Source organism: Hyperoodon ampullatus (assembly GCF_949752795.1).
Source record: "Hyperoodon ampullatus genome assembly, chromosome: 8".
In the NCBI taxonomy this organism is placed as follows: domain Eukaryota; kingdom Metazoa; phylum Chordata; class Mammalia; order Artiodactyla; family Ziphiidae; genus Hyperoodon; species Hyperoodon ampullatus.
Window position 1 is genome coordinate 68,500,396 of NC_136921.1, and position 25,339 is coordinate 68,525,734.

General features: G+C 37.9%; 1 protein-coding gene and 1 long non-coding RNA gene across 2 annotated transcripts in view; one reads left to right on the forward strand and one right to left on the reverse strand.

Moving 5' to 3' along the window:
- Nucleotides 1-24,705, reverse strand: part of LOC307056976 — a 36,473-nt gene extending 11,768 nt beyond the window's left edge. The window contains exon 1 of the long non-coding RNA XR_013811035.1: nt 24,628-24,705. This is a non-coding gene — a long non-coding RNA (uncharacterized lncRNA). The remainder of the gene's footprint in view (nt 1-24,627) is intronic.
- The window catches only part of RIF1 (replication timing regulatory factor 1), a gene marked incomplete at its 5' end in the record, with an annotated part of 50,909 nt that continues 50,275 nt past the window's right edge, over nt 24,706-25,339 (forward strand). The window contains one exon of the mRNA XM_079709948.1: nt 24,706-24,809. Coding sequence (XP_079566074.1) covers nt 24,706-24,809 — 104 coding nt within the window. The remainder of the gene's footprint in view (nt 24,810-25,339) is intronic.

A 25,339-nucleotide genomic window follows, 5' to 3' on the forward strand; every position in this document is an offset into this window, starting at 1 on the left:
TAGTGGTCAGAGAATGAGATATTAAATATAACCTTTTGTGGCAGGCAGAACAGTGTTCCTTCCCAGGATGTTTGCATCCTAATCCCCAAAACCTGTGAATATGTTACCTTAGGTGACAAAAGGGACTTTGCACAAGTAATTAAGTTAAGGACCTTAAAATGGGATATTGTCCTGGATTGTCCAGGTGGGCCCAATGTGATCACAGGGGTCCTTAAAAGTGGATGAGGGAGGCTTAAGAAAAAGAGAGTCAGAAAAAAGATGTGACAAGAGAAGCAAAGTCAGAAAGATGGAACATTGATGGCTTTGAAGATGGAGGAAATGTGCCATGAGCCAAGGATTGTGGGTGGCTTTTGGAAGCTGGAAAAGGCAAAGAGATTCTCCCCTAGAACTTCCAGGTGGAATGCATCCCTGCTGACTCATTGATCTTAGCTCAAAGAGTCCCATTGGACTTCTGAACTACAGAACTGTAAGATAATAAATTCATGTTGTTTTAAGCTACTATGTATGTTACAATTTGGGGGGAGCAGTGATATAAAGGTGATACACCTTTTAATCAGTTTCATGCAGGGTTAGACTTAGAAATAAAAGTCTAATTCTAGATGACAAAGCATAAACAATAAGAAGCTGTAAACAGAAGATAGCTATTTTCTAAACTCAGAGAAATTAATTTAGGGGAATATTATTTAAGGCTAGTATAACATTTCTCTGTTCATACGTTTTCCTGCCTACATGTAAACTTTTTTTACTTCCTTGATCATGAATTTTTTTTTCCACTATTTTTTTTACTCTTTTCCTCCCACCCATAGTCTTTTTGGTCTTCCCCCCCCCCCACCCCAGTTTTTTAAAATTGAAGTGTAATTGACTTACAATATTATATTAGTTTCAGGTGTACAATATTGTGATTTGATATTTTTATACATTACAAAATGATCACCATTTTAAGTCTAGTTACCACCTGTCACCATACAAAGTTATTACAATATTATTGACTATCCACAGGCTTTTTGGTCTTTATCAGAATTAACTTTTTTTTTTCCTTTGGAAATTTTGATAATGGAATTTAAATAGTAAATTGAAGAATGTGTATTAACTTGAAAATTACAATGCACTCTAGGATATAAGGTATTATTATTGATGATAATGAATATAAATCCTCTAAGATTTTCCTGAAAATAATATTCAGATGTATGAAATATTTAGAATGATGTTAAATGTTATCTGTTACCACTGACCCAGATTCCCCTATATCTCAATGGTGTAGTGAGAGTATTATATGAGAATATTATACACAGGATCAGAGATGGGTTATAATGACTTCTAGAGATTTGACTGAATTATTTACAAGCCTTCCTACTGAGATTTAGGGTACATTATGATCATATTCTAAGATCTATAGAAATACTTGGAAAGGAAGAATTATAATATATATATAGATAATCTTTAATAATAATTTTAGTAAAAAAAAAAGTGACCTTGGGCTTCCCTGGTGGTGCAGTGGTTGAGAGTCCGCCTGCCAATGAAGGGTACACGGGTTCGTGCCCCAGTCCGGGAAGATCCCACATGCTGCAGAGTGGCTAGGCCCGTGAGCCATGGCAGCTGAGCCTGCGTTTCCAGAGCCTGTGCTCCACAATGGGAGAGGCCACAATAGTGAGAGGCCTGCGTACCGAGAAAAAAAAAAAAAGTGACCTTGTAGAACATTTTTTAAAACTTGATTTTCTTTATTCAATTTAGCATCTTTTGCATGTCTACTCTAGTATTCTTTATGTCTCAGCAATTCCACTTCATTTGAATGTTTTCAGTTTAATACCTGCTTAGATGTATCTGTAGGTTTTTTTCTCTATTTTTTTTTTCTTTGTCATGTTTATGTGTGGGTTTGGGAGGTTTCTTTTTTTTAAGTTTTACTTACTTTCAATTGAATGTGATCTTGATATCAATATCATTCTCTGAAAATAAAACAAATTGACTAATTCTTATACATGTACATACGTACATATTCAATACTTTATTTAATATAACATTTGAGTTCAGATTTTTTTGAAGAAAATTTTTTGGAAAGGAAGTTTTTTCAGAATATGTTTTACAACTCATTCCCCTCAAAAAAAATTTATTTTGAAGGCAAATTGTTTTCATGTCTTGTGCTGTTTTTAAATGTCTAAAATATATATCCACAGCTATTTAATTTCCTTCTGAACAAATCCCCAGCAAAGAAAACCACAAGAAGAAATCACATCCCTCAAAACCTCAATATATAAAAGTAAACTCCCTAAAAACACAGGCTCTTGGGCCTCCACTGAGAAAGCCACATCCTTAGCAGTATTCATAAAATATAAAACAGTTTTTGAGCACTTATTTGACTGTCAAACAATTATAAATAGGACTATTACTTGCCTAAGTATTAGTAACCTCACAGTAGTTCTCATGATGTCAAAAGAAAAGTTACATGGTATTAGATTTAACTGAGTCAAGATGTTCATTTAAAATAAAATTACATGTACAATACAGTACAAAAACTAATTTTCATATTGCTTTTTGCAGTTCTATCCCTGCTACAGTGAATAGGAATCACTTAGAGGTATGTTTATATACCTGATAAGTATGCCTCATCAACAGTTTATTCACATATTGTAGGCAGAAGTAGGAAAAATTGCTTCAGTATATGAGCTGTTTCTTGCAAAACCAGAAAGAGCAATGTTAGAAGGTAAAAATGATTAGAATTGTAATGAGTTGGGTTTTTTTTTTCAATTTAAAAGTTACAGGTAATCAAGTTTAAAAGTGCTAAAGAGGACAATGCAGTGCTAGATAAACATCAGTGTTCCAGCTAAAGTGTTATTGCTATGGGGAAAAGCAACATGTATGCTCTGCCTAAACGGCAGTATCTTCAGCACTGTTGATCATCTACTTAATACAGCTCTTCATCTAGTCAACTAAGATTTTTCTTTTTCTCTTTTTGCTTTCAATTTAATTTAATTTTGGGCTAGTTTATCTGCTCATATTAACAAAACTTAAGAATTTACAGATGATGTATTATGAATATTCTTCCTCCTATCCTGTTTCTCCATCTACCCATTTCTGGTCCTCAAGAGCTATTTCCAGTGTCTTCAATATCCTTCAAAAGACAGTGTATGTAAATGCATATTTTTTCCCTTCCCCACTCAACTTTTTTTGTAGCATATTATACACACTCCTCTCTATCTTAATTTTATTTATATTATACATAAAATACAATTCATCAAATTTATGTGTATAATTCAACAATCCTTGATAAATATATATACTCATATAACCACCACAATAAACATGATATAGAATATGTCTACCTTTTAAAATTGTGACCTTGTGCCTCTTTGTAGTCAATCCTCTCCTGCCATCCCTTGGCCCCTGACAATAACTGAGTTTTTTCTTTTTGTCACTACAGTTCTGTCTTTCCTAGAATTTCAATGACATGGAATCATAGAGTATGTAGTCTTTTGTGCCTGGCTTCTTTCATTTAGCACAACGATTTTGAGATTATTTCATGTTGTTGTTTGTATCATTCCTTTTTATTGCTGAGTACTGTTCCACTGCATACCACAAATTGTTGGTATTCACCAGTTGATGGACATGTGCTTTTTCCAGTTTTTGGCTACTATGAATGAAGCTGTTATGAACATTCATATACAAGTTTTCATGTTGACAGATATTTTCATTTCTCTTAGGTAAATACTTAGGACTGAAATTCCAGGGTTGTATGGTAAATTTACATTTAACTTTTTAAGAATCTACCTACTGTCTTCTAAAATGTCTACTATTTTGCATTCCCACCAGCAATGAATAAAATTCTAGCTGGTCATATCATCATCAAAACTTGGTGTGGTGGGACTTCCCTGGTGGTCCAGTTGGTAAGAATCCACACTCCCAGTGCAGGGGGCCTGGGTTTGATCCCTGGTCAGGGAACTAGATCCCACATGCCGCACCTAAAGATCCCACATGCCTCAACTAAGACCTGATGCAGCCAAATAAATAAATATTAAAACAAACAAACAAACTTGGTGTGGTGGGGGTTTTTTCTTTCTTTTTTTAAATTTTAGCTATTCTAGCAAATATTGAGTGGTATTAATTTGCATTTCCCTAATGGCTAACAATGTTGAGCACCTTTTCATGTGTTTATTTGCCATCCATACACCTTTTTTTAGTGAAGTGCCCAATTCTTTTGCCCATTTAAAATTTTTATTTCTTTGTCTTTTTTATTATTGAGTTTTAAGAGTTCTTTGTTCTGGATATAAGTCCTTTGGTATATGTTCTGCAAATATTTCTATCAGTCTGTTCTTTCATTCTCTTAACAGTATTTTTGGAAGAGCAAAGTTTTATATTTTAATGAGGTCTAATGTATCATTTTCCTTTTATAGTTTATGTTTTTTAAGTCCTATTTAGGAAATATTTGCTTATTCCATAGTTACTAAGATTTTCTCCTATATTTTCTTCCAGAAATTTCATAGGTTTTATTTTGACCTTTAGGTCAGTTAATATGAGCTAATTTTCTAAATGGTATAAGGTAATGGTCTTCCTTCCTTCCTTCCTTCCTTCCTTCCTTTTTTCTTTCTTTCTTTTGCATATGGATATCCAATTGTTCTAGCATCACTCTTTAAAAGAGTATCCTTTCTCCCACTGAATTGCATAGGCATCTTTGTGGAAATTCAATTGACTATACATGGGTAGGTCTATTTTTGAACTCTGTTCCATTGATCTATAGGTCTATCTTTATACCAATACCACATTCACTTGGTTACTGAAGCTTTATTTTTTTTTTAATATTTATTTATTTATTTGGCTGTACTGGGTCTCAGTTGTGGCATGCAGGCTCTTCGTTGCGGCACACGTGATCTTTAGTTGCAGCGTGCGACCTCTTAGTTGTGGCATGTGGGATCTAGTTCCCTGACCAGGGATTGAACCTGGGCCCCCTGCATTGGGAGTGCGGAATCTTAGCCACTGGACCACCAGGGAAGTCCCATGAAACTTTATAGTAAGTTTTGAAATCAGAAAGTTTTACAAATTTCTGCTTATTTTTCAAAGTTGTTTTGGCTATTCTCGTTTTCCCTTTGATTTGGCCGTGTTTCCCTGTTTCTTTGTATGTCTTGTGCTCATCTGTTGAGATCTGGGCATCTGAAAAATGAATCAGCTTAGCTAGAGATTTGGGAACCTCTCAAACCTCTTCTGGGTATGCATCTTCTCTGGACTTGTGCAAGTGATTTCCCAGTTAAAGTTTGCCTCTGCTGCCTAGAAGCCCATAATCTCCTTCTCTCCCTAGTGTCTGTCTGCAGTACTGCAGTCTCTCTAGTGTAACAAGCTATTGTGCTGGCCATTGTTCTCAGCTGCCCCCAACCTGGTATTCAAAGTACACATCCATTCTTTTCCCATCAGCACAATGAGTCAGGCAAGACAGAAACCAGTCCCTTGGGCAGCCCTCTGAAAAGCCAGAACATTGGATGCACATTCCACTTTTCTGTTTCCCTCCCAAGGGAGAATCTGAGAGTTGGGAGTGCCTGGTGCTTTACTGGGGGTGGGGGTGGGGTGGGGGGGGGAGGAACTAGGACAGGCAAATAAGAACTTTCCTACCTGCTTCCTTATGTCTATTCTTGGCTTGCATTCACTTGGCATGTTGCAACCTCTTACCTGGTTTCTGGAATTCTCATAAAGGCAATTTGGCACCTATGTTGTTGTTAAGTCAGTGTCTCCATGGGGAACAAAGGCCTGGAATTTCCTATTCCACCATTCTGCTGATGTCACTGCTCTTGTTTACATTTTTTAATTTTGAAAAATTAAACTTATATAACAGGGAAGAGCTAAATTGGACTCCATGTTTGGTCTGTTTCTTCTACTTTAACCTTTGCTTTTCATTGCTTTTGTTATTATAATCATACATAATGGCCTGCCTCAGGGAACCCTGCCCCTCTGCCTCAATGTTAAACTAAAGTGCCTCTGTTCAGCTCCCAGGGAGAAAATCTGACCCTGCCCACCTGTGAATGGCTGCTAGAAAGAAGAAATTAACACATCCCCTCATCTAGGCTGGTCATTCCAGATGTTTTGTAAGAATGATGACCCTTTTTACTTTACTTTCCCACCACCTCTCCCTCTCTATTCTGCCTTTTTACTTTACTTCCTCACCACCTCTCCCTCTCTCATTCTATAAAAGAAACTGGCATCCAGACCCCGATAGGATGGTTTATAGGAGACACTAGTCTGCCATCTTGTCAGTCTGCCAGCTTTACGAATAAAGTCGTCTTCCTTGCCTCAACACCTCGTCTCTGACTCATTGGCCTGTTGGGTGGCGAGCAGGGCGAGGTTGGACTCGGTAACACTTACAGAAGAGTTACAGGCTACTATAATGAATGCTCACCTAGATGTACTCAGAAAATATTGTTAGTATTTTCACCACATTTGCTTTACCTCTCTGTCTCTGATATAAACAAATATACTGAACCATCTGAAGTTAAATTGCAGACATCACGTGTTTTACTCTAAAATCCTTTAAAACAGCGTGATATTTGTCCAATGATGATACGACCAACACTCGATATAATAGTGTTGAATTTCTTGCTTACTACAGGAAGAGATTTTTTTTAGGATGTTTGGGATTGGCAGGCTTTCAGAAGCGTACGTGCATAAACGTCAGCAATTGAAGTGTGGTGACTTAGCGAGGCTGTTGTTGACTGGCGCTATAAGTTATGTTTACTGGACTGAGCTCATACCTGGCTGGCTGACTGTCAGAAGTGAGGACCTGACATTGATCAGTTTGTTGTTCACTGAGGTGAGTAGCTGATCAATTGAACAGGTTTAAGACCAGTTCTGATGGTTACTTAGTATCATGGCTTCTGAGTAAGCAGTGTTTTCCTGCATTTGTGGGGACTCCTTTATTCTCAGTCTTCACTTTTCGTCCTCATTCAGCCAAAGCTGAAAGAAGGACCAAAAGTCCAGATTTTCACCATTGTTGTTCATGGTTCTTGAATATCGAGGTTCCCTTTATGGAGATATGATTTTCAATTTGCACATTCATCATTGTGATTTTATCTTGTTTTTGTCTTTGAATCATTTGTTGAATCACTGTTAGCCCAGTGGCTGTGTGGAATCATTTTAAAGTTTGGACAACAGACACTGAACAACAGTGAGACAAACAAGTAAAACTATAAGTACCTGTAATATTGGTAATAAAAGGGAAAGGAAGATACTCCATAACTGTGAACCAAGATTTTACAAGCCCGAGGAATAAAACAAAGCCTAACAACTCCCTGAGTCTACCTTAGTCAGTTTGTTTTTTCTTTTAACTTGGCTATAGATTGTTTTATCTCACCCAAAGTGTTATTCCCTGTATGAGAAGTCTTAGTAATGGCACAGACTCCCTCCTGGCTGACCAAAAAAAATTAAGGCTATGTTGTTCTATTGCCTGTCGGGCTAGTGTGAAGGGACAAATTTTTAATTACCATCTCAAGTTGTGCTTGTGGGTGGGGGGAAAATATTTAGGGGAATCTTTTGCTACAAAGGGTTTTATCTTTCAGATTCTTTTTTAAGAAATGTAGTTCATTGAGAGTGTTGGGGAGTTAAACTCATGGAATGATCTCACAAAAAGCCCCACAGAACACTTGTACAGACTTGGTTCTGGGTCAGCACTGAAGAGACTGATTTTCACATAGGAAAAAGAATCCAGGAGGTGCCCAAAAGGTACAATCAATCTTGAAGTTATAGATATACTGTCTTTGGGTGTAGTGATGAGAAACAGTTACTGCTACAGCCCAAGAATAGTTATATCCCTCTCTTGCAGCAAAAGAATATGTTTCTTCATTACTATATTATAGATAATATTGTAATATAATTTAATATAATATACTATCTTAAATATTGTTAACTGATATATAGTTATTACTTTAATATAATTATTGATATATAAAATATATTTTATGGGCCTCCCTGGTGGCGCAGTGGTTGAGAGTCCGCCTGCCGATGCAGGGGATACGGGTTCGTGCCCCGGTCTGGGAGGATCCCATATGCCGCGGAGCGGCTGGGCCCGTGAGCCATGGCTGCTGAGCCTGCGCATCCGGAGCCTGTGCTCCGCAACGGGAGAGGCCACAACAGTGAGAGGCCCGCATACCACAAAAAAAAAAAAAAAAAAAAAAAAAAAATATATATTTTATAATCTATAATATAAATTATTATAGTTTTATTATGTAACATACCTTCAATTATTTTCAAACTGGCTGTATTAGCCAAGCTTAGGAGAGCTCAATTACAGAATTAGAAAAGTGATCGTTTTTATTTTTAATTTTTTTCTTTTCCAGCATTAAAAAAATATTTATTTATTTATTTAATTTGATTCTTTTCCAGCTTTATTGAGGAGAGGTGGTGACTGTTTTTGGTAAAGCTTACATATAAGCACATCATTATTATTGGTTAGGGTAACATAACAGACTGAGTCAAAAGCACACAACTTTAAATCACTAAAGAACAAAAAGCATAATTATATAAAAGTACTTTTCTTAAGTGTGTTATATAGAAGAATATTGTCCCAGAAGTTTGGGGAATTATTATTATTATTATTTTTTAGCCATGTGGCTCACAGGATCTCAGTTCCCCAACCAGCGACTGAACTTGGGCCACGGCAGTGAAAGCCCAAAATCCTAACTGCTAGGCCACCAGGGAACTCCCCCAATGGTCTTGTGAAAACACATTTCACAGTGTGTAGTTACCAGCTTATTCTTAATATCTTGAAACAGCAGTCCACTTTCAGGAACCATCAATTTCTGGAGGGTCTCTGGAGAATGTCAGTTTAGGATCTCCAATAGATGTAACTTTTCAGTTGTGTCAAGGTCCTTTATATTTTTCTAGAGGATTGTCAGTGATACAGACAATAAGGTTTTGGAGTAAGCAAAATCCTGTGTTACTAAAAAATCATGAATAACTTCTAATTAAATGTATCCCCATACTGCTGGATAAACAAGACGAAATGTTCTACACAGGAAATACAAGATCTAATGGTAAATATTTTAACCATGGTGAATGCTGTGGCTTTTCAACAAGCAAATGTTTTAACCTACCCAGGAAACAAATGTACTATTAATAGTATACATTCATAAATGATAGAGGGAAGCAATTGCTACAATTCATTCAGTGATCTCAAAGGATCTTTTAGGGCATGATCTTAGTCTTTGCCTTATCTTTACAACTTTTCCAGGTTAATTGGTTTTCAGATAGGGCATGAACTGGCTAAATCCTCTGTTCCTGGAAGTGTTCTCATAATGGTTTGATTCTGTGGCCAATTTATCCCAACTGTGGATGGGTTGTTTGAGGGAAGATTTCCACAAGTGTTCATTTGGGGTGTTACTGGGTGCTTATCAGGTGGCCATTGTGGATTTGCCAGATTTTATCCTCATAGATCTTGTAACTTAATCATTCCCAGTGTTTATCTTCAGAATTCGGGTATCCAGATTTTGCCCATCTGTGATGAAATCTTTGAACTTCTACATCAATTTATTGTTACTATTTTTGTTTTTGATGTTTTAATGATGTCCCTGCATAATGATTTTAATCAGAGAAATCTGCTTAGCATGACAATCTGTTAATGTATTTCTGTATATGCAAAATATTTCCATAATGATTATAGTATAGTATACTAACTTCTGTAATATCTCTTCTACTATGAGTGTCTGGCTTTATGACAACAATTGTTTTAACATGAAGACACCAGGTAATTGATGTGTTTGTTATTCAATTTTACAGGATACCTTAGAAATCTTTGCATTTGTATATCCTTTTAAAGAAGTGAATTATTCTAAAAGCTACTAATCTTAGTGTAATATATATATATATATATATATATATATATATATATATATATATATACACATTTATACTAACCATTTAATACACCCTAGAAAGAACCATGGTTCAGATATGTGAACAATTTGGCTTTTGGTAAGAAATTTTATAAGAGAAACAGGACTATTTTTTGTATATTAGCCTGATATTTTTTCATATTTTTAACATAAAACCCTTCAACAAACAATACTGAGTAAGGATTTGATACTATAGTGTCAAAAATTCTGTTCTGATCATGGTTGTCTTCTTGATTTACAGGAACACAAGTACGGGATTCTCCTTCACAGGATTATGGAGTTGCTGGATTAAGAGTGCTACACCAGTATTTGGTTACATGAGAAGGAGAAAGTGATGATAATTCATAATTAGTTAATCAATAAGTAAAAAACGAGTGGTTTCTGCTAGCAATAGTGATTGAGTACGTGAGCCACCATTAGACTAAAAGGTCTAGTAGAAGATCTGAGGCTATTTTGACTTATTAGTTGAGGCCTGTAATTACTCAGCGGGACAGAGAATTATTTATTTTGCTTCTTTAAGAGATAGGTTTTGGGTTTCACTGGTGGCGCAGTGGTTGAGAGTCCGCCTGCCGATCCAGGGGACGCAGGTTTGTGCCCCGGTCAGGAAGATCCCACATGCCGCGGAGCAGCTGGGCCCGTGAGCTATGGCCGCTGAGCCTGCGCGTCCGGAGCCTGTGCTCCAAAACGGGAGAGGCCACAACAGAGAGAGGCCCACGTACCGCAAAAAAAAAAAAAAAAAAAAAAAAGAGATAGGTTTTATAGGCAATGGTGTTTTAGTGAGTTAAAATCCATAGAGCATGGCCTAACATTTTCATGTTTGTACAAAATAAATAAATAAATAAATAATGCAATTAAGGGAAAAAAATCAATCTGTAATCTTATGGACTCTGCTCCAAGTTAATCTGCCTATATCAGTGGAATCTTTCATCCATAAGAATTCTGGTACCATAGCTATCTTTTTGGTACTTTCTAGAACCACATACATTCCCATATCTAGATGAACTATAATCCAATCAAGTATAAGAGCTGCAGTATATTTTTGTCTAAAAGTAGATCTTACTTACTACATTTATAGATGTTTGGGTTAGAGATCCCCAAGACCACCCCAGGTAAAATGATTCACTAGGACTGAGAGGACTCAGCATATAGTTGTATTCATGGCTAAGGGATATAGACAATCTAGAACAAAATCAGCAAAGGGAAAAGGCACTTAGACATAGTCTGTGGGAAACCAGATGTAAGCTTTCAAGGGTCCTCTCCCAATGGAGTCATACAGGACATGCTTAATTTCCCTAGTGATGAGCTGTGACAACACGTATGAAATGTTGTGTGAAATGTCACTAACCACAGAAGCTGGAGACTCAGTACCCTGGGTTTCTATTGGGGGCTAATCACATAGGCCCCACTGTCTGGCATGTACCCAAATTCCAGACACCCAGAAGGAAAAGCAAGGTTCAGCAGAAACCATATTGTTTGTACAAACAGTTTAGTGAGTCATTCTCATCAGTTGATGTTGGGAACCCTCCTGAAATTTAAGTTCCTGGATGCCAGTCAAGGCTCAACCTTGCAAAAAGGCTTTTCCAAGGATAGCAGTTCAGGCTTGCTCTGTTGATTATTTTCTTCACAATGTTGTATCACAGAGAATAAAGAATATCCCTCTGATAATGATCTCAAAATATCAGTTATAGTTGAGACACTGAATTGTTAGAGATTTTGACTACCTGAGTGGTTCTATTAAACCAAGGTAAATAAAGTTTATTTCTTCTCAAGTCCTCCACAATTTACTATATACATTCAAATTTTTCTTGTCTTCTTTTAAAAAGACCAACATGGCACTATCATTTTTACTTTAATACAAATTTTTTTGTTTTCTTTTTTCATGAGAAGTCAATTTGCCTTTCTTCTTGCTTTTTAGATAATCTTTTACTCTGATATAGAGGTGGAACTAATGATAAAGTGATAACTATATAAAATATAGGGAAATAGAAAAAGGATTGCTAATTGTTGGGTGCTCTTGTTTACGCTGGAGCCATATCACTGGATAGATTTTTGAATAGCTGTCCTATTTCTTACCTGGCATGGTACATAGTTTCTTTAATGGTCCTTCTATTCACTATATTTACACGTATCCTTATCTGTAGGCTCTCACATCTTAGAGAACAGAGACACTTTGGGGTATTTCATCTATAGAGCCATACGATATATTGATTTCTAGCCTGTTTACTTTTTAAAGCTATCTGGAAACATTGAGCCGCATATTAGATATTTTCTAAACTAGCAATTTTACATTTTAATTAATTTATTTTTTATTAAATCTACAAAAAAGAGAAGACAAGGCTTCTTTAATTCCAGATACTGAATGTAACCCAGAATACTTTTTGAAAGTTTCCTGAAGTCTGTTTAAGTTACAACATTGAATCTTTGTCCAGTCTACCCTTAAAATAGAGGCTTCTATTAATTGCTTTATATTTTTTCTTTTTATATTTAAAAATTTTTCACAGCTGAGTTTTAAAAAATCTCCTCTTTCATGCCTTGATGATTTTAGACATTTTTCCCTTCGGAAGGGCTTATAAGTAATTAAATTAGTTGGTACAGATCTGTAGCCCATGATAATAAGTATCTTTAAGAGTTCCAGATTCTATAGCAAAAATTTGCCTGTACTGCTGGAGATTAGGAAATTCTTTAATTACAGGCATACCTCATTTTTTTGCACTTCACTTTATTCAGCTTTGCAGATACTGCATTTTTTACAAATTGAAGGTTTGTGGCAATCCTGCAGTGAGCAAGCCTATTGGCACCATTCTTTCAACAGCATTGATTTTTAATTAAGGATGTGCATTTTTAAAAGGTATAATGCTATTGCACACTTAATAGACTAGTATAGTGTAATTATAACCTTAAATGGACTGGGAAACCAAAAAATTCATGTGACTTGCTTTATTGCAATATTCAGTCTACTGTGGTGTCTGGAACCAAACCTGTGATATCTCCAAGGCATGCCTGTATGGCCCTTAATTTAGCTCTAGACCAGGATTTTTTAACTGAGATGTAACTGATACACTAGGATTTTAATTTAACTTCAAATATGTATCAACTGATAAATGCATAAGCAAAATGTGGTATATCCGTCCAATGGAATATTATTTGGCCATAAAAGGGAATGAAGTACTAACACATGCTATATAATATGGATGAACCTAGAAAACAAAATGCTAAGTGCCAGAAGCCAGTCACAAAAGGTCATGTATTATGTGATTCCATTTAAATAAAATGTCCAGAATAGACAAATCTATGGAGACAGAAATTATATTAGTGGTTGTTTGGGAGTGAGAGGGGAGTGTTTGGGGGAGAGTGGGGTGATAGTTAAAAAGTATAGAGTTTTTTGGGGGGTGATGAAATGTTCTAAAATGGATTTTGGTGATGGTTGCACAAATTTGTGAATATACTAAAACCACTGAATTGTACCTTTCAAATGGGTAAATTGTAAGGAACGTAAATTATCTCAATAAAGCTGTTAGAAAAAAAAGGGAGAAATGAAAGGCACGACATCTATTTCACAAAATAGAATAAATATGAAAAGTTGCTCAAATTCATTTTCAGAAAAATGCAGGGGCTTCCCTGGTGGTACAGTGGTTAAGAATCCGCCTGCCAATGCAGGGGATATGGGTTTGACCCCTGGTCTAGGAAGGCCCCACATGCCATGGAGCAAATAAGCCTGTGCACGCAACTACTGAGCCTGCACTCTAGAGCCCGTGAGCCACAACTACTGAGCCCGTGTGCCACAACTACTGAAGCCCACATGCCTAGAGCCCATGCTCCACAACAAGAGAAGCCACCACAACGAGAAGCCCGCGCACTGCAAAGAATAGTAGCCCCCGCTGACCACAACTAGAGAAAGCCTGTGTGCAGCAACGAAGACCCAACGGAGCCAAAAATAAATAAATAAATTTATTTTTATAAAAAAGAAAGAAAAATGCAGATCAAGACCACCACAAGTTACTCTTTTATGCCAATGTTCAAAACTATCAAATGATGGAAAAAATGTTGAGCTCTCCTATAAGATTGCTTGTAGGATTGTAAATTAGGAATAGTACTTTGGAAAATAAGTTGTCATAGCCTTATAAAGTGAAATGTTCTCATTTCCTGTGACCCAGGAATTCCACTAAGTATATACCAATAGAAAGAACTTTCTGATGAGATTAGTAGTGATATTAACAAAGGTGATATTTGGTAACGTATAACGAAATGTGTCAACATTTGGAAAGATGCACATTATTCAATGACAATATTTTTCAAGTGACCAATGCATACTAACATAAAATCATGCATGGGTAAAAGATCCATTCAAAATTCAAGATACACCAAAGTATTTTAATGTAACAGAGTATAAAAAGTTCACTGGTATGATTTCAGATTCCGCATTGCAATTAATCTTTGAGAAACTACTGCTTGTCAAATTTTGGTGTTACATAAAAGGAGAATATCCACAATTATCTGAAAAGGCTATTAAAATACTGCTTCTTCTTCCAACTACATACCTATGCCAGGTTGGATTTTCTTCCTACTCTTCAACAAAACTACACAGCACAATAAATTAAAGGTAGAAGCCTTTCGGAGAACTTAGCAGTCTTCTATTAAACCAGACAAAAAAGTAAAACATAATGTCATGCTTCTAATTTTTTTCATAAAATCTTGTTGTAATTAAAACATAATATTTACATTAACATATAGTGGGCTGATTATTGTTTTTAAATGAATTCTAAAAGTAAATATTTAAAAATTTCTGAAAAACAAAACAAAACCAAAGTAAGCAGCAGGAGAATATGCAGGTTAATGGCAAACATTTTTAAATGGTAGACCTCCAAAGCAAAAGGTCTATTAACCTTATTAAACTTCTCAGTGTAACTACCAAATGGCTCTATTCCAAACCAAAAGGTCTAATTACTTAGAACAAAGACCTAAGTGTAATGATCTTATGCAAAAAAACTACTTGGTTATACATCCCAGGCTAAAAGAATACACACAGTAATGAGAATTCAATGAAAGGAGAGCTCAGGTGGTTAAGACTGACTCATCTGGCAGCTGACCTAATGGCAAAGTTTGGACCAGTAAGTGTACCTGTTGGCCCAGAGCTTACCTGGAATACTGTCAAACGAGTTTTGGAAACAACCTAAGTGTCCATCATCAGATGAATGGATAAAGAAGATGTGGCATATATATACAATGGAATATTACTCAGCCATAAAAAGAAATGAAATTGAGCTATTTGTAATGAGGTGGATAGACCTAGAGTCTGTCATACAGAGTGAAGTAAGTCAGAAAGAGAAAGACAAATACCGTATGCTAACACATTTATATGGAATTTAAGAAAAAAAAAAAAGTCATGAAGATCCTAGGGGTAAAACAGGAATAAAGACACAGACCTACTTGAGAATGGACTTGAGGATATGGGGAGGGGGAAGGGTAAGCTGTGACAAAGCGAGAGAGGCATGGACATATATACACTACCAAACGTAAGGTAGATAGATAGTAGGAAGCAGCCGCATAGCACGGGGAGATCAGCTTGGTGCTTTGTGACCGCCTGGAGGGGTGGGATAGGGAGGGTGGGAGGGAGGGAAGGGATATGGGAACAGATGTATATGTATAACTGATTCACTTTGTTATAAAGCAGAAACTAATAAAAAAAAAAAACCTTGGTGGAAATTCCAGAATTACCAAAGGATAATGAGACTGCCATTCATATCTGAAATAAAAAGACAAAGCTGAAATTTACTGCTTACTATAGTAATCTAGAGCTATGCTGGTCAGACAGAGTCTGAGCAAAGCCAACTACTGGACTCATAGGGTTTTTGGAAGGCGTGGAGTTCAGGATGGGTGGGCTTTGAGAGGCATAAAAGGGTTGGCATGATCCTTAAAAGCTTGGTTACTTGAGTGACAATTGTTGACTGGTTGGTACTCAAAGGCATCTTTTCTGGAGTGAATTCATGCCTGATCAGCTGACTGTAATACGCAAGAGGCTAATGATGATCAGTTGGCTTACAAAAGCAGGTTCATGGAGATGAGTTGTGCTTATCAACTGAATGGGTTCTGATTGTGACTTTTGTTCTATGGCTACAGAAAAATCGATCTTTCCCTAAATTTGTGAGAATTTCTCATTCTGATTTTCTTACATAACTACAATACAGTTATCAAACGTATTTGTTGGGGCTTCCCTGGTGGCGCAGTGGTTGAGAGTCCACCTGCCGATGCAGGGGACATGGGTTCATGCCCCAGTCCAGAAAGATCCCACATGCCGCGGAGCGGCTGCGCCCGTGAGCCATGGCCACTGGGCCTGCGCGTCCAGAGCCTGTGCTCCGCAACGGGAGAGGCCACAACAGGGAGAGGCCCGCATCCCGCAAAAAAAAAACAACAAAAAACAAACAAAAAAACATATTTGTTGTAACAAATCTTTGTTCAAATTTCACTACTCCTTTAAAGCAAAAAAAATTTTTTAATTGAAGTATAGTTGATTTACAATATAATATTAGTTTCAGGTGTACAGCATAGTGATTCAATATTTTTATAGATTATACTCCATTTAAAGTTATTACAAAATAATGGTTATATTTTGCTGTGCTGTACATCTTTGCTGCTTATTTATTTTATACATAGTGGTTTGTATCTCTTAATCCCATACCCCTATCTTGCCCCTTCCCTTTTCCCTCTCCCCACTAGTAACCACTTTAAGCACTTTGTTCTCTATATCTGTGGATCTGTTTCTGTTTTGTTATATATATTTGTGTTATTTTTTAGATTCCTCATATAAATGATAACATAAAGTATTGTCTTGCTGTCTGACATTTCACTAAGCATAATACCCTCTAGGTCCATCTATGTTATTGCAAATGGCACAATTTCATTCTTTTTAATGACTAATATTGCATTGTGTATATGTATATGTATATATATATATTACATCTTATATACTACATCTTCTTTATCCATTCATCTGTTGATGGACACTTGGGTTACTTCCATATCTTGGCTATTGTAAATAATACTGCTATGAATGTTGGAGTGCATGTATCTTTTTGAGTTAGTATTTTTGGGTTTTTTTGGATACACACCCAGAAGTGGAATTGCTGGACCACGTGGTAGTTCTATTTTTAGTTTTTTGAGAAACCTCCATACTGTTTTCCATAGTGTCTACACCAAATTACATTTCCACCAACAGTATACAAGGGTACCCTTTTCCCCACTTCCTCGCCAACCTCTGTACACTTTTTTTTTTTCTGTAGACTTTTTGATGGTAGCCATTCTGATGAGTGTGAGGTCATATCTCATTGTGGCTTTGATTTGCATTTCACTAATAATTATTCAATGCTGAAAATGTTTTCATGTGCCTGTTAGCCATCTATATGTCTTCTTTAGAAAAATGTATTTTCAAGTCTTCTTTTAATCAAGTTGTTTGTGTTTTTGATATTGAGTTGTATGAGTTAAAGCAAAATTTATTGTTTCCAAAATGTACTGATCCATGATCGTGCATGCATTTAGTTGTCATGGCTCTTGTATCTTCTTTATTCTGAAATGGTTCCTCTGCTTTCCTTTGTTCCTCATGACCTTGTCATTTGAAGAATATAGGCCAGTTTGTTGTTTGACTTTTTTTTTTTAATTAATTAATTTATTTTTGGCTGCATTGGGTCTTCCTTGCTGCGCACGGGCTTTCTCTAGTTGCGGTGAGTGGGGGCTACTCTTCGTTGTGGTGCACAGGCTTCTCATTGCAGTGGCTCCTCTTGTGACAGAGCACAGGCTCTAGGCGTGCGGGCTTCAGTAGTTGTGGCGCACGGGCTTAGTTGCTCCACGGCATATGGGATCTTCCCAGACAAGGGCTCGAACCCGTGTCCCCTGCAATGGCATGCCGATTCTTAACCACTGTACCACCAGGGAAGTCCCTGACTTTTGTTTTTATTGGACATCCTTCAATATGTATTTTTCTGATTCTTTCTTCATGGAGAGATTCAGGTTATGAATTTTTGGTAGGCACACTGTAGAAGTGATGTTGCTTCCCCAGTGACTTGCCTCAGGGAATCTCAGTGATACTAGTTTGTGCAAGTTTTGGTGATTTTCATAGGTGTCTCCATTGTAAAGCTGCCATTTATCTCTTCTTATTTGCTTATGAGGAGATACTTTGAGACTGTGCCCCCCATGAGACTTTTGCTCAATGGTTTTAACACTTACTGATGATTATTGCCTTAATCAATTATTACTATCATGGTTGCAAAATCGCAATTTCCTAACTCTGTCATTCCTTCTCCTCTCTTTATTTATTTATATTTTAAGTATCAGTATGGGCTCACGGATTCTTTTTTTATTCAATGGTTTATAAGCCACTGTTCCAGATTCAGCCAGTGGGAGCCTTTCAAGCTGGCTCCTGAGTCCTTTAAACGTGTTCCCAACATTTTTAAGCACTGTATACTTTCTGGCACAAAAAAGATATTCCAGGCTTTTCTTATACTTTCTCATCCCCAGCCCTCGTGTTAGTCATTTCTCTAAGGATGTCTGATTCCTTTTAGTGAAACATTTTTTTCCATTAAAATATTTTGGATTTCACTACATATTAGTAAGTATATAGTTAGCTGACTAGTATTATACAATATAGATGGACCATAATCTATTTAACATGTCCTCATTGGTTGTTTCTAATCTCTTTTTTTTTTCAAATCAAACAATTCTGCAATGAAATGTCTCCAAACTTTATTTTGTTTATGAATGAGCATATTTGTAGGATAATCGCTTAGAAGTGGAATTTTTGCATCAAAAACTCTGGAAATTTGTAATTTTGATAAATACTGCAAATTGTCCTTCCAAGAGATTGTACCAATTTACATTTCTACCAGTATCATATGAGGGCTGACAAGGAAGCTTACAAATTTAGGTCAAAATTCTGTTTTATCCATAGTATACTTCGAGGATTTAAATTTTTCAGTTATATTAGCTTACTAGAATAGGCAGTTTAAGAAAAATTTCCTTAATCCAGTGATCAAGAAAAGTAGAGCATTTAATCATGCCCATGAATAGCCCTGGTGATGAATTTGAACTGGATTAATTTTCTAAATTTGTGATTATGTTCCTTCTCCAAAAGGGCCTAAAGCATAACAATCAGTCATATCCCTTTTGGCTCCTCAAGGCTGTCAGTTTCAATTATCTTTGTAGCTCTTGAGCTTCTAAAGACTTGTTTTCTCTCCATGAATCTGCTTTGAAATATAGGCAAACAATTTCTGCCATACATGGGTGGGTTTTTTCAAAAATAGATTTTTGTATTCCAATTACAAATAATAGTTAAGAGCTGTCCTACAAAAGTTAAAGAAAACTTGTGCCTTGAACACAGTAGCAATCTCAGACTTCGGTATTGAAAAGAATCATTCAGGTGCATATTAAAAATGCAGATTACTGGACTTGTCTAAGAACTTCTGATTCAGTAGGTCTGAGAGGTATAGACCAGATATTTGCATATAGAGAAGATTTCCAGTGATTTTGATGCAATGATCTTGGAACCACACTTTGAGAAATATAACATTAAATTATTGCTGATGGACTGTAGTCTCATACTTCTAATGTGGGCTAGGAAACCCATTTCAGTGAAAAAGTGGTGGTTTTTTTTGGAGGGGATGGGAAGTATTCATGGTTTTATAACATGTTGTTTTACTTAAACCTGAGGAACCAATGTTTCTATGGCTAACATTTTCTGAATATTTATAGTATGTACACACTCATTGTTTAAGCAGTTTCCATGAATTGATATTAACTTACATATGCCTCACAAGTCCATGAGGCAAGTACAATTACTCTCATTTTGCAGCAAAGGAAACTGAGGCACAGAGGTTGAGTGACTTGCCAGTCACACAGCTAAGAAGTTGTAGGGTCAGGATTCAAACTGTAGCAATCAGCCTCTGTTATACTATGTTGACCCTCTCTTTTCATTTTAACTTGAAGGGGCTCAATTTTCTCATCTGAAAAGGAGTTGGCTTGGTCCTAAATGGTAGGAACTCTGCACAGCTCACTGGAAAGCATGTATCTATATGTACAGATAAAGCCTTTGGTCTGTTAAAGGATTAAAAGCACCTCTTAGTTAATACAATTGTATAATTTTGTGGGGTAGGTCTGAATGCAAAGGTAGTAGATTTCGTGATGGTCATGGGGTATGTTATTAGCTATATATTTTTATTGTATCTGAACTAATGATGGGATGAAATAATCTTAAAAAATTTTTTCTTTTACCATCTATTAACTGTTGAAAGGTCCATCATGGGATCTTTTAGCAACACAGGACTAAAAAGCTAAAACAATCTCAAAGACTACCTTTCTTTAAATGAATCCAGTAAAATAGTTATCATGTTGGGTAATGTTTCAAATGTCTCTCAGAACCCTCATACTCCACAATTTTTAAATGACAAACTTTAAACTAGCTCAGGTATTTCAGAAAAAAAACTGATTTTTCAATTAATGTAATGTATTCATGTAATAAACACCAATTAAATACTTACTATGTGCCAGGATTTGTGCTAGGCACTAGGTAATAATGTTTATCATTTATTGGACTTTGATGTTGCTGTTTTTCTTCTCATTTTACTGATGTAGACATGGCAAAGTTAAGCATTTTGGGGGGCAGATCTTAAATTGCACAGTGGCAAAGCAGTATTTCAATCCTCACCAATTTGACTCCAAAACTGGGTGCACTGCATTAACTTTAGTAATTTGGATTACAGATGGATACTTTATTTTACTAAATGATTACTATAGTAAATAGTGAGTTTTCATAGGACTCTTTATATTGAATTTTTCTTACAATGTTCAAGAATAAATCTACCAATGAAAACCATACCCCACAGGGCAGAGCTCATTAAATGTTGATGAATGAATGCAGCTTAAATAGGTTAGTTTTGGGTTACACATGACTACAGTAAAGTTCCCTAGTTTACTCTTTAAGCTTCACATTGCTTATTTGTAAATCCAGGAAAAGTACTTCATCTTAGAACCACTGGGAGGAATATATCTAGCACTCAGTAAAAACAGTTAAAAAAAAAGCAATATTATAATCCTGAAATGATATGTTTAGGCTATAAACTGGGATCCTAGTTGGACAGATCTAAGAATTATGAGGTAAGAAGAATTATTAGGACCACTGGGGCAAGTAGGAGAAAGGAGTCATTGATAGATATGAGATTATAGGCTTGATCTTTGTTGAAAAATGTGTGATTAAAGACAAGAATGGGGAAATTAGGCAGGAATATGGGACTGAGGTTGCAAAACTTTTCATCCCGAGGGAGATGTTCTGAAGAGAAACAAAGATATAGGATTGGGAGAGGCAAAGCAGATAGATATTAGTTGAGTGAATATATGAAAGGATAGATGAATTAATGCATGGACAAATAAACAAATTAACTCAAAATATTCATTGAGTGTCAGGTAGTACAAATTTATTGCTCAGTGGGAGCAGGTCCATGGTGGTGGCTTCAGAATTCCTATAAAAGAGAAGCTTGGGAGTATCAATCTGGTTGGAAGGGTGTCTGGAGAAGGGTCTAGGTGGTGAATGAGATTTGTCTAGACTTTATAATCTCTTAGTACTTTAGATCAGAAAATACTAAAGAACAGGGAAGGGGCCCTGATTGAGACAATGGCTGGAACTAATTTCCCTCAGGCTAACCCTCAACTCTGCCACTGCAGACGCATAAAACCAAATCAATGGGCTACTCATTTTAACAGGTCTATGTACAAAGCGCTATGTCAGCATGGAGGCAGAAACATTTAATTCTCCATTGGGATAGAGTAGATGAGGGAAGGATTTCATTAAAAGGTGTGATTTTAGTTGACTCATTTATCACACTTGAAAAATTGACTTAATATTCTAAACACAAGGAACGACATAGACCTTCAAAGACATAGAAAAGTTAGAGATCCTGGCAGACTGTTCAGAACCTGGCTGAAGTGGGGGTCAGGCTGGAGATGAAGCAGTGGCCCAATAATAATAGGCTTGCATGTTATGCCAACAGTTTTGAAATTCATCCTCTGATTGATGGCAACTGCTAAAGAATCTCAGGCATGGGAGTGACAATGATAAAATATTACATAACATTTTAGGAAGATCACTGTTCTACACATTTGAAAGAGGATCAAGATGACCACTCCAACCTCTTCTTTATAAATGAGAAATTAGAAAAAAAAATGAATAGAACAAAGGCCCTATACACAAGGAATTTACATTACAGTGGGGAGAGGCAGACAATAAAAAATAGATATACAATGTAATATCAGATTGTGATAAGTGCTAGAAAAAGAGTAAAGCCGGGTAAGGCACACAAGGATTGAGTGGAGGTACTTGTCTAAAGGCAAACTCAATGTTCTTTCCACTTATCTCATAGCCACCATAAAAAATAATAGGGTTTCAAGATCCTCTCTCACTTTCCAACACAACAGCTCCACTATACTGAAATCGCAATGTTGCAAACCTGTCCATGTATTTCATTCATTGTTTAATAACCTCTTTACCTTCTTAAGTATTGTCTTGCCAAAGTCCAGAAAATGAGGAGCAAATTCCCCTCCGAAGGTTAAAGAACTTGTTATCAGGCTAAACTGAAAAGCTGTGTCTGCCATTACTTCTACAGTGTCTCTACACCTCACCCAGACACAGCTCTTCACCATTTCTTGAGTCTTTAATTTCCAGAGGTAAGCTCTGGAAAAACAAAAACAAAAACTTGCAGGTCTCCTTCCCTCTCTTCCTTCATCTTTTTATTTGATACATGTTCTGTGTTGAGTGCTTGGTTTTGCAGACATTTTGCTAGATGCAGATAACACAGAGGTGGGCAAACCACAGCCTGAATTCTGGAACTGTGTTGATAAGCAGTTGTACTGTGTGTGGATAAGTAGAGGCTCAAGCCAGGTGCCTGGAACCTGTGAGGCCACAGTGGAAGGACCAGTTGCTGTTGGGCCTTAAATGCCTGGTTTAAAGTTGATACAATTCTGTGTGCTGTGGAAAGTGCTCAGAGGTCTATAAAAAGGTAAGAATTGACTTTCATTAAGGGTATACTGTATTATTTCATTAAGGGTATACTGTATGTATTATTTTCTTCTGACAATTTCAAAGGACTTTTACAGGCCATTTAGGAGGGGATTATTCAGCGTTCCTGTTCACTTTGTTGTCTTCACTCAGAGTCATGCACATTAGATACTGAAAAAAACATAACAGCATCATTTTGGTTCTAACACTTTCGTTATCGCTTGCTTGCTTTACTTGTCATTTGCCACGAGCTTCATTAGCACCGCGGGTTAAGCCCACGGCGGCAAATGCATTTTGAGAGGTGGAGTATCGATGTGCAAGGTTTTATCTGCCTAGAAGTCCAGTGCCCTCCAATCTAATTGCACAAGATTCAATCTGTATCTTTCCGTATTAACCATAATCAGATTTTCATAGAGTAAATAGTTATCGCACTCACTGTTATGAATTAAGTCACACGTATACAACTGATGGAAAACTTGTTCCCTATGAGTACTCAATTTCCAATTCGTTCAAAACACCAGAAATTTTATACAAATCTTTTCGTGTATTTTCTGCATTAAAGTTCTCTGAAAAACAAACGACAACAAAAAACAAAAACAAAAACAAAACGGGTATACTGCAGTTTCTCCAAGTGTTAACTGTTAGCCAAGTCCCACCCTTCAACATCTGAGGCCAATTAAAAGAATGCAGATCCTAAATCTATGGAATCACAATGTCTAAAGGCGGGGCCCAGAAGCCAGCAGTTTAATCATGAATATCCCCAGACCATTGTTATGTATACTTAAAACTTGAGAGCCTCTGGACTCTCCAAACTTTTTTCAGTTAGCTTTCACCTGAACCTGAAGTAGGTACTATTATCATCCCTATTTTACAGAGGAGGAAGTTGAGGCATAAAAAGGTTGACTAACTTGCTAAGGTCACACAGAACTAGGGTTGGAATCTAGACCAATCTAAACGCAACTCTTAAACATCACAGTACAGTTATCTCCTGTTGCTAAATGATTTGTTGCTAATACTTCAAGAAGTACTGGACTTGCAGTTTGAAGACCCACTAAATTTAGTCTGGTAAACTTGGGCGATTCACTTACATTTTGAATTTCAAGTCCCTCGCGGGTTAAATACGGGCCAAAACACCCCCACCTGCAAGGTGACCTGAGGGGCAGGGCGGGGCAGCAGGCGGGGAAGGGAGGCGATCGATGACCTCGGCGCGCCGCTGCCTGTTGGATTGGCTCGAGCCTCTCCCACCAGGCCTGTCCTACTCCCGCGCGCTCCGGGGCCCGCCCCCGCCGCCATCTTGGTCTAGGAGGGAGCGGGCCACACGCGTGAGTAAACAGCCGGAGCCGGGAAAGTCGAGGTCGGGCAGCGTCCGGGTGCTGCAGGGCAGCAGCGGAGAGGACGCAGGCCTATCTTCGTACGTGGGGGGTGAATATCGGGGTCACGGTGCTAGGCGGCGGGGAACCGTCAGCCTGGCGCAACCTCCGCCCCCTCGCGGTGAGACGCCTCGCTCCCCGGGCTTCTCCCGCCGCCGCGCTGGTCTCCTCCCGCTGTTGAAAGCTGCCCGGGAAACTGGTGGCGGGAGCGGGCCCTGGGCAGAGCGCGGCGTGGGCCTGGGTGCGTGTTGCGGCGCGCAGGCGGAGGTTAGGACCTTGGGTTTGTGCGCCAGGGGCCCGGGGCGTGGACTCGGTGGCTCTGGGAGGGCGGGGGCGGGCGCGCGGGGCTGGGGCCCGGACTCACGCGGGGCCGCCGCGGAGCTGTTTCCATCGATCACTGGATTGTCTCCTCTTCCGGTCCGGGCCTCAAGGGGGGGCCGACATGACGGCCCCGGGCCACAGCCCCCTCGTGCCGCTGTTGGAGACTTTGGAAGACCCTTCCGCCTCCCATGGAGAGCAGACCGACGCTTACCTGACTCTGACCAGGTGAGGCCTGCTGGGGGTATGGGGTGGGGCGCCCTGGCGGGTCTTGGGGAGGAGATAGTCCGGGTGGGGCACGCGAAGCGAGTTTGTGTATTCTGGAAGTTTGGCAGCTGCGGGGACGCCGGGGTGCGGCGTGCTAGGTGACGTTCCCGGCTGCGGGTGCTGCTGCTCTTAAGGTGCAAGTTTGGAATGAGGAAGCCTGCACGTGTGTCTTGCAAGCGAAGGGTTAAGAAAAGTTTGGTTGGAAGGGAGCGTGCTGGAGTAGTGGTTTTTCATCGTGAGCCACCTGTGTTTCGGGACAGTGGGGGGAACCCACAATTGGTTTTTTAATAGAGAGCAATAAACCGAGTTCTCTTTTAAGTGCAAATACTTCCCACGTTTTTTTGTTTTCCTCCCTGCAGACCATGTTTTTCTAGTTAAACGTAGTTTGGAAATTGAAAGGAAAGGGTAACAACTGGTACAAAACGATAAAGATTTAGTAAGTTTCTAAGTTTGTAACTAGGGATAGATTTCCCTGTTCCCTCTTCACATAG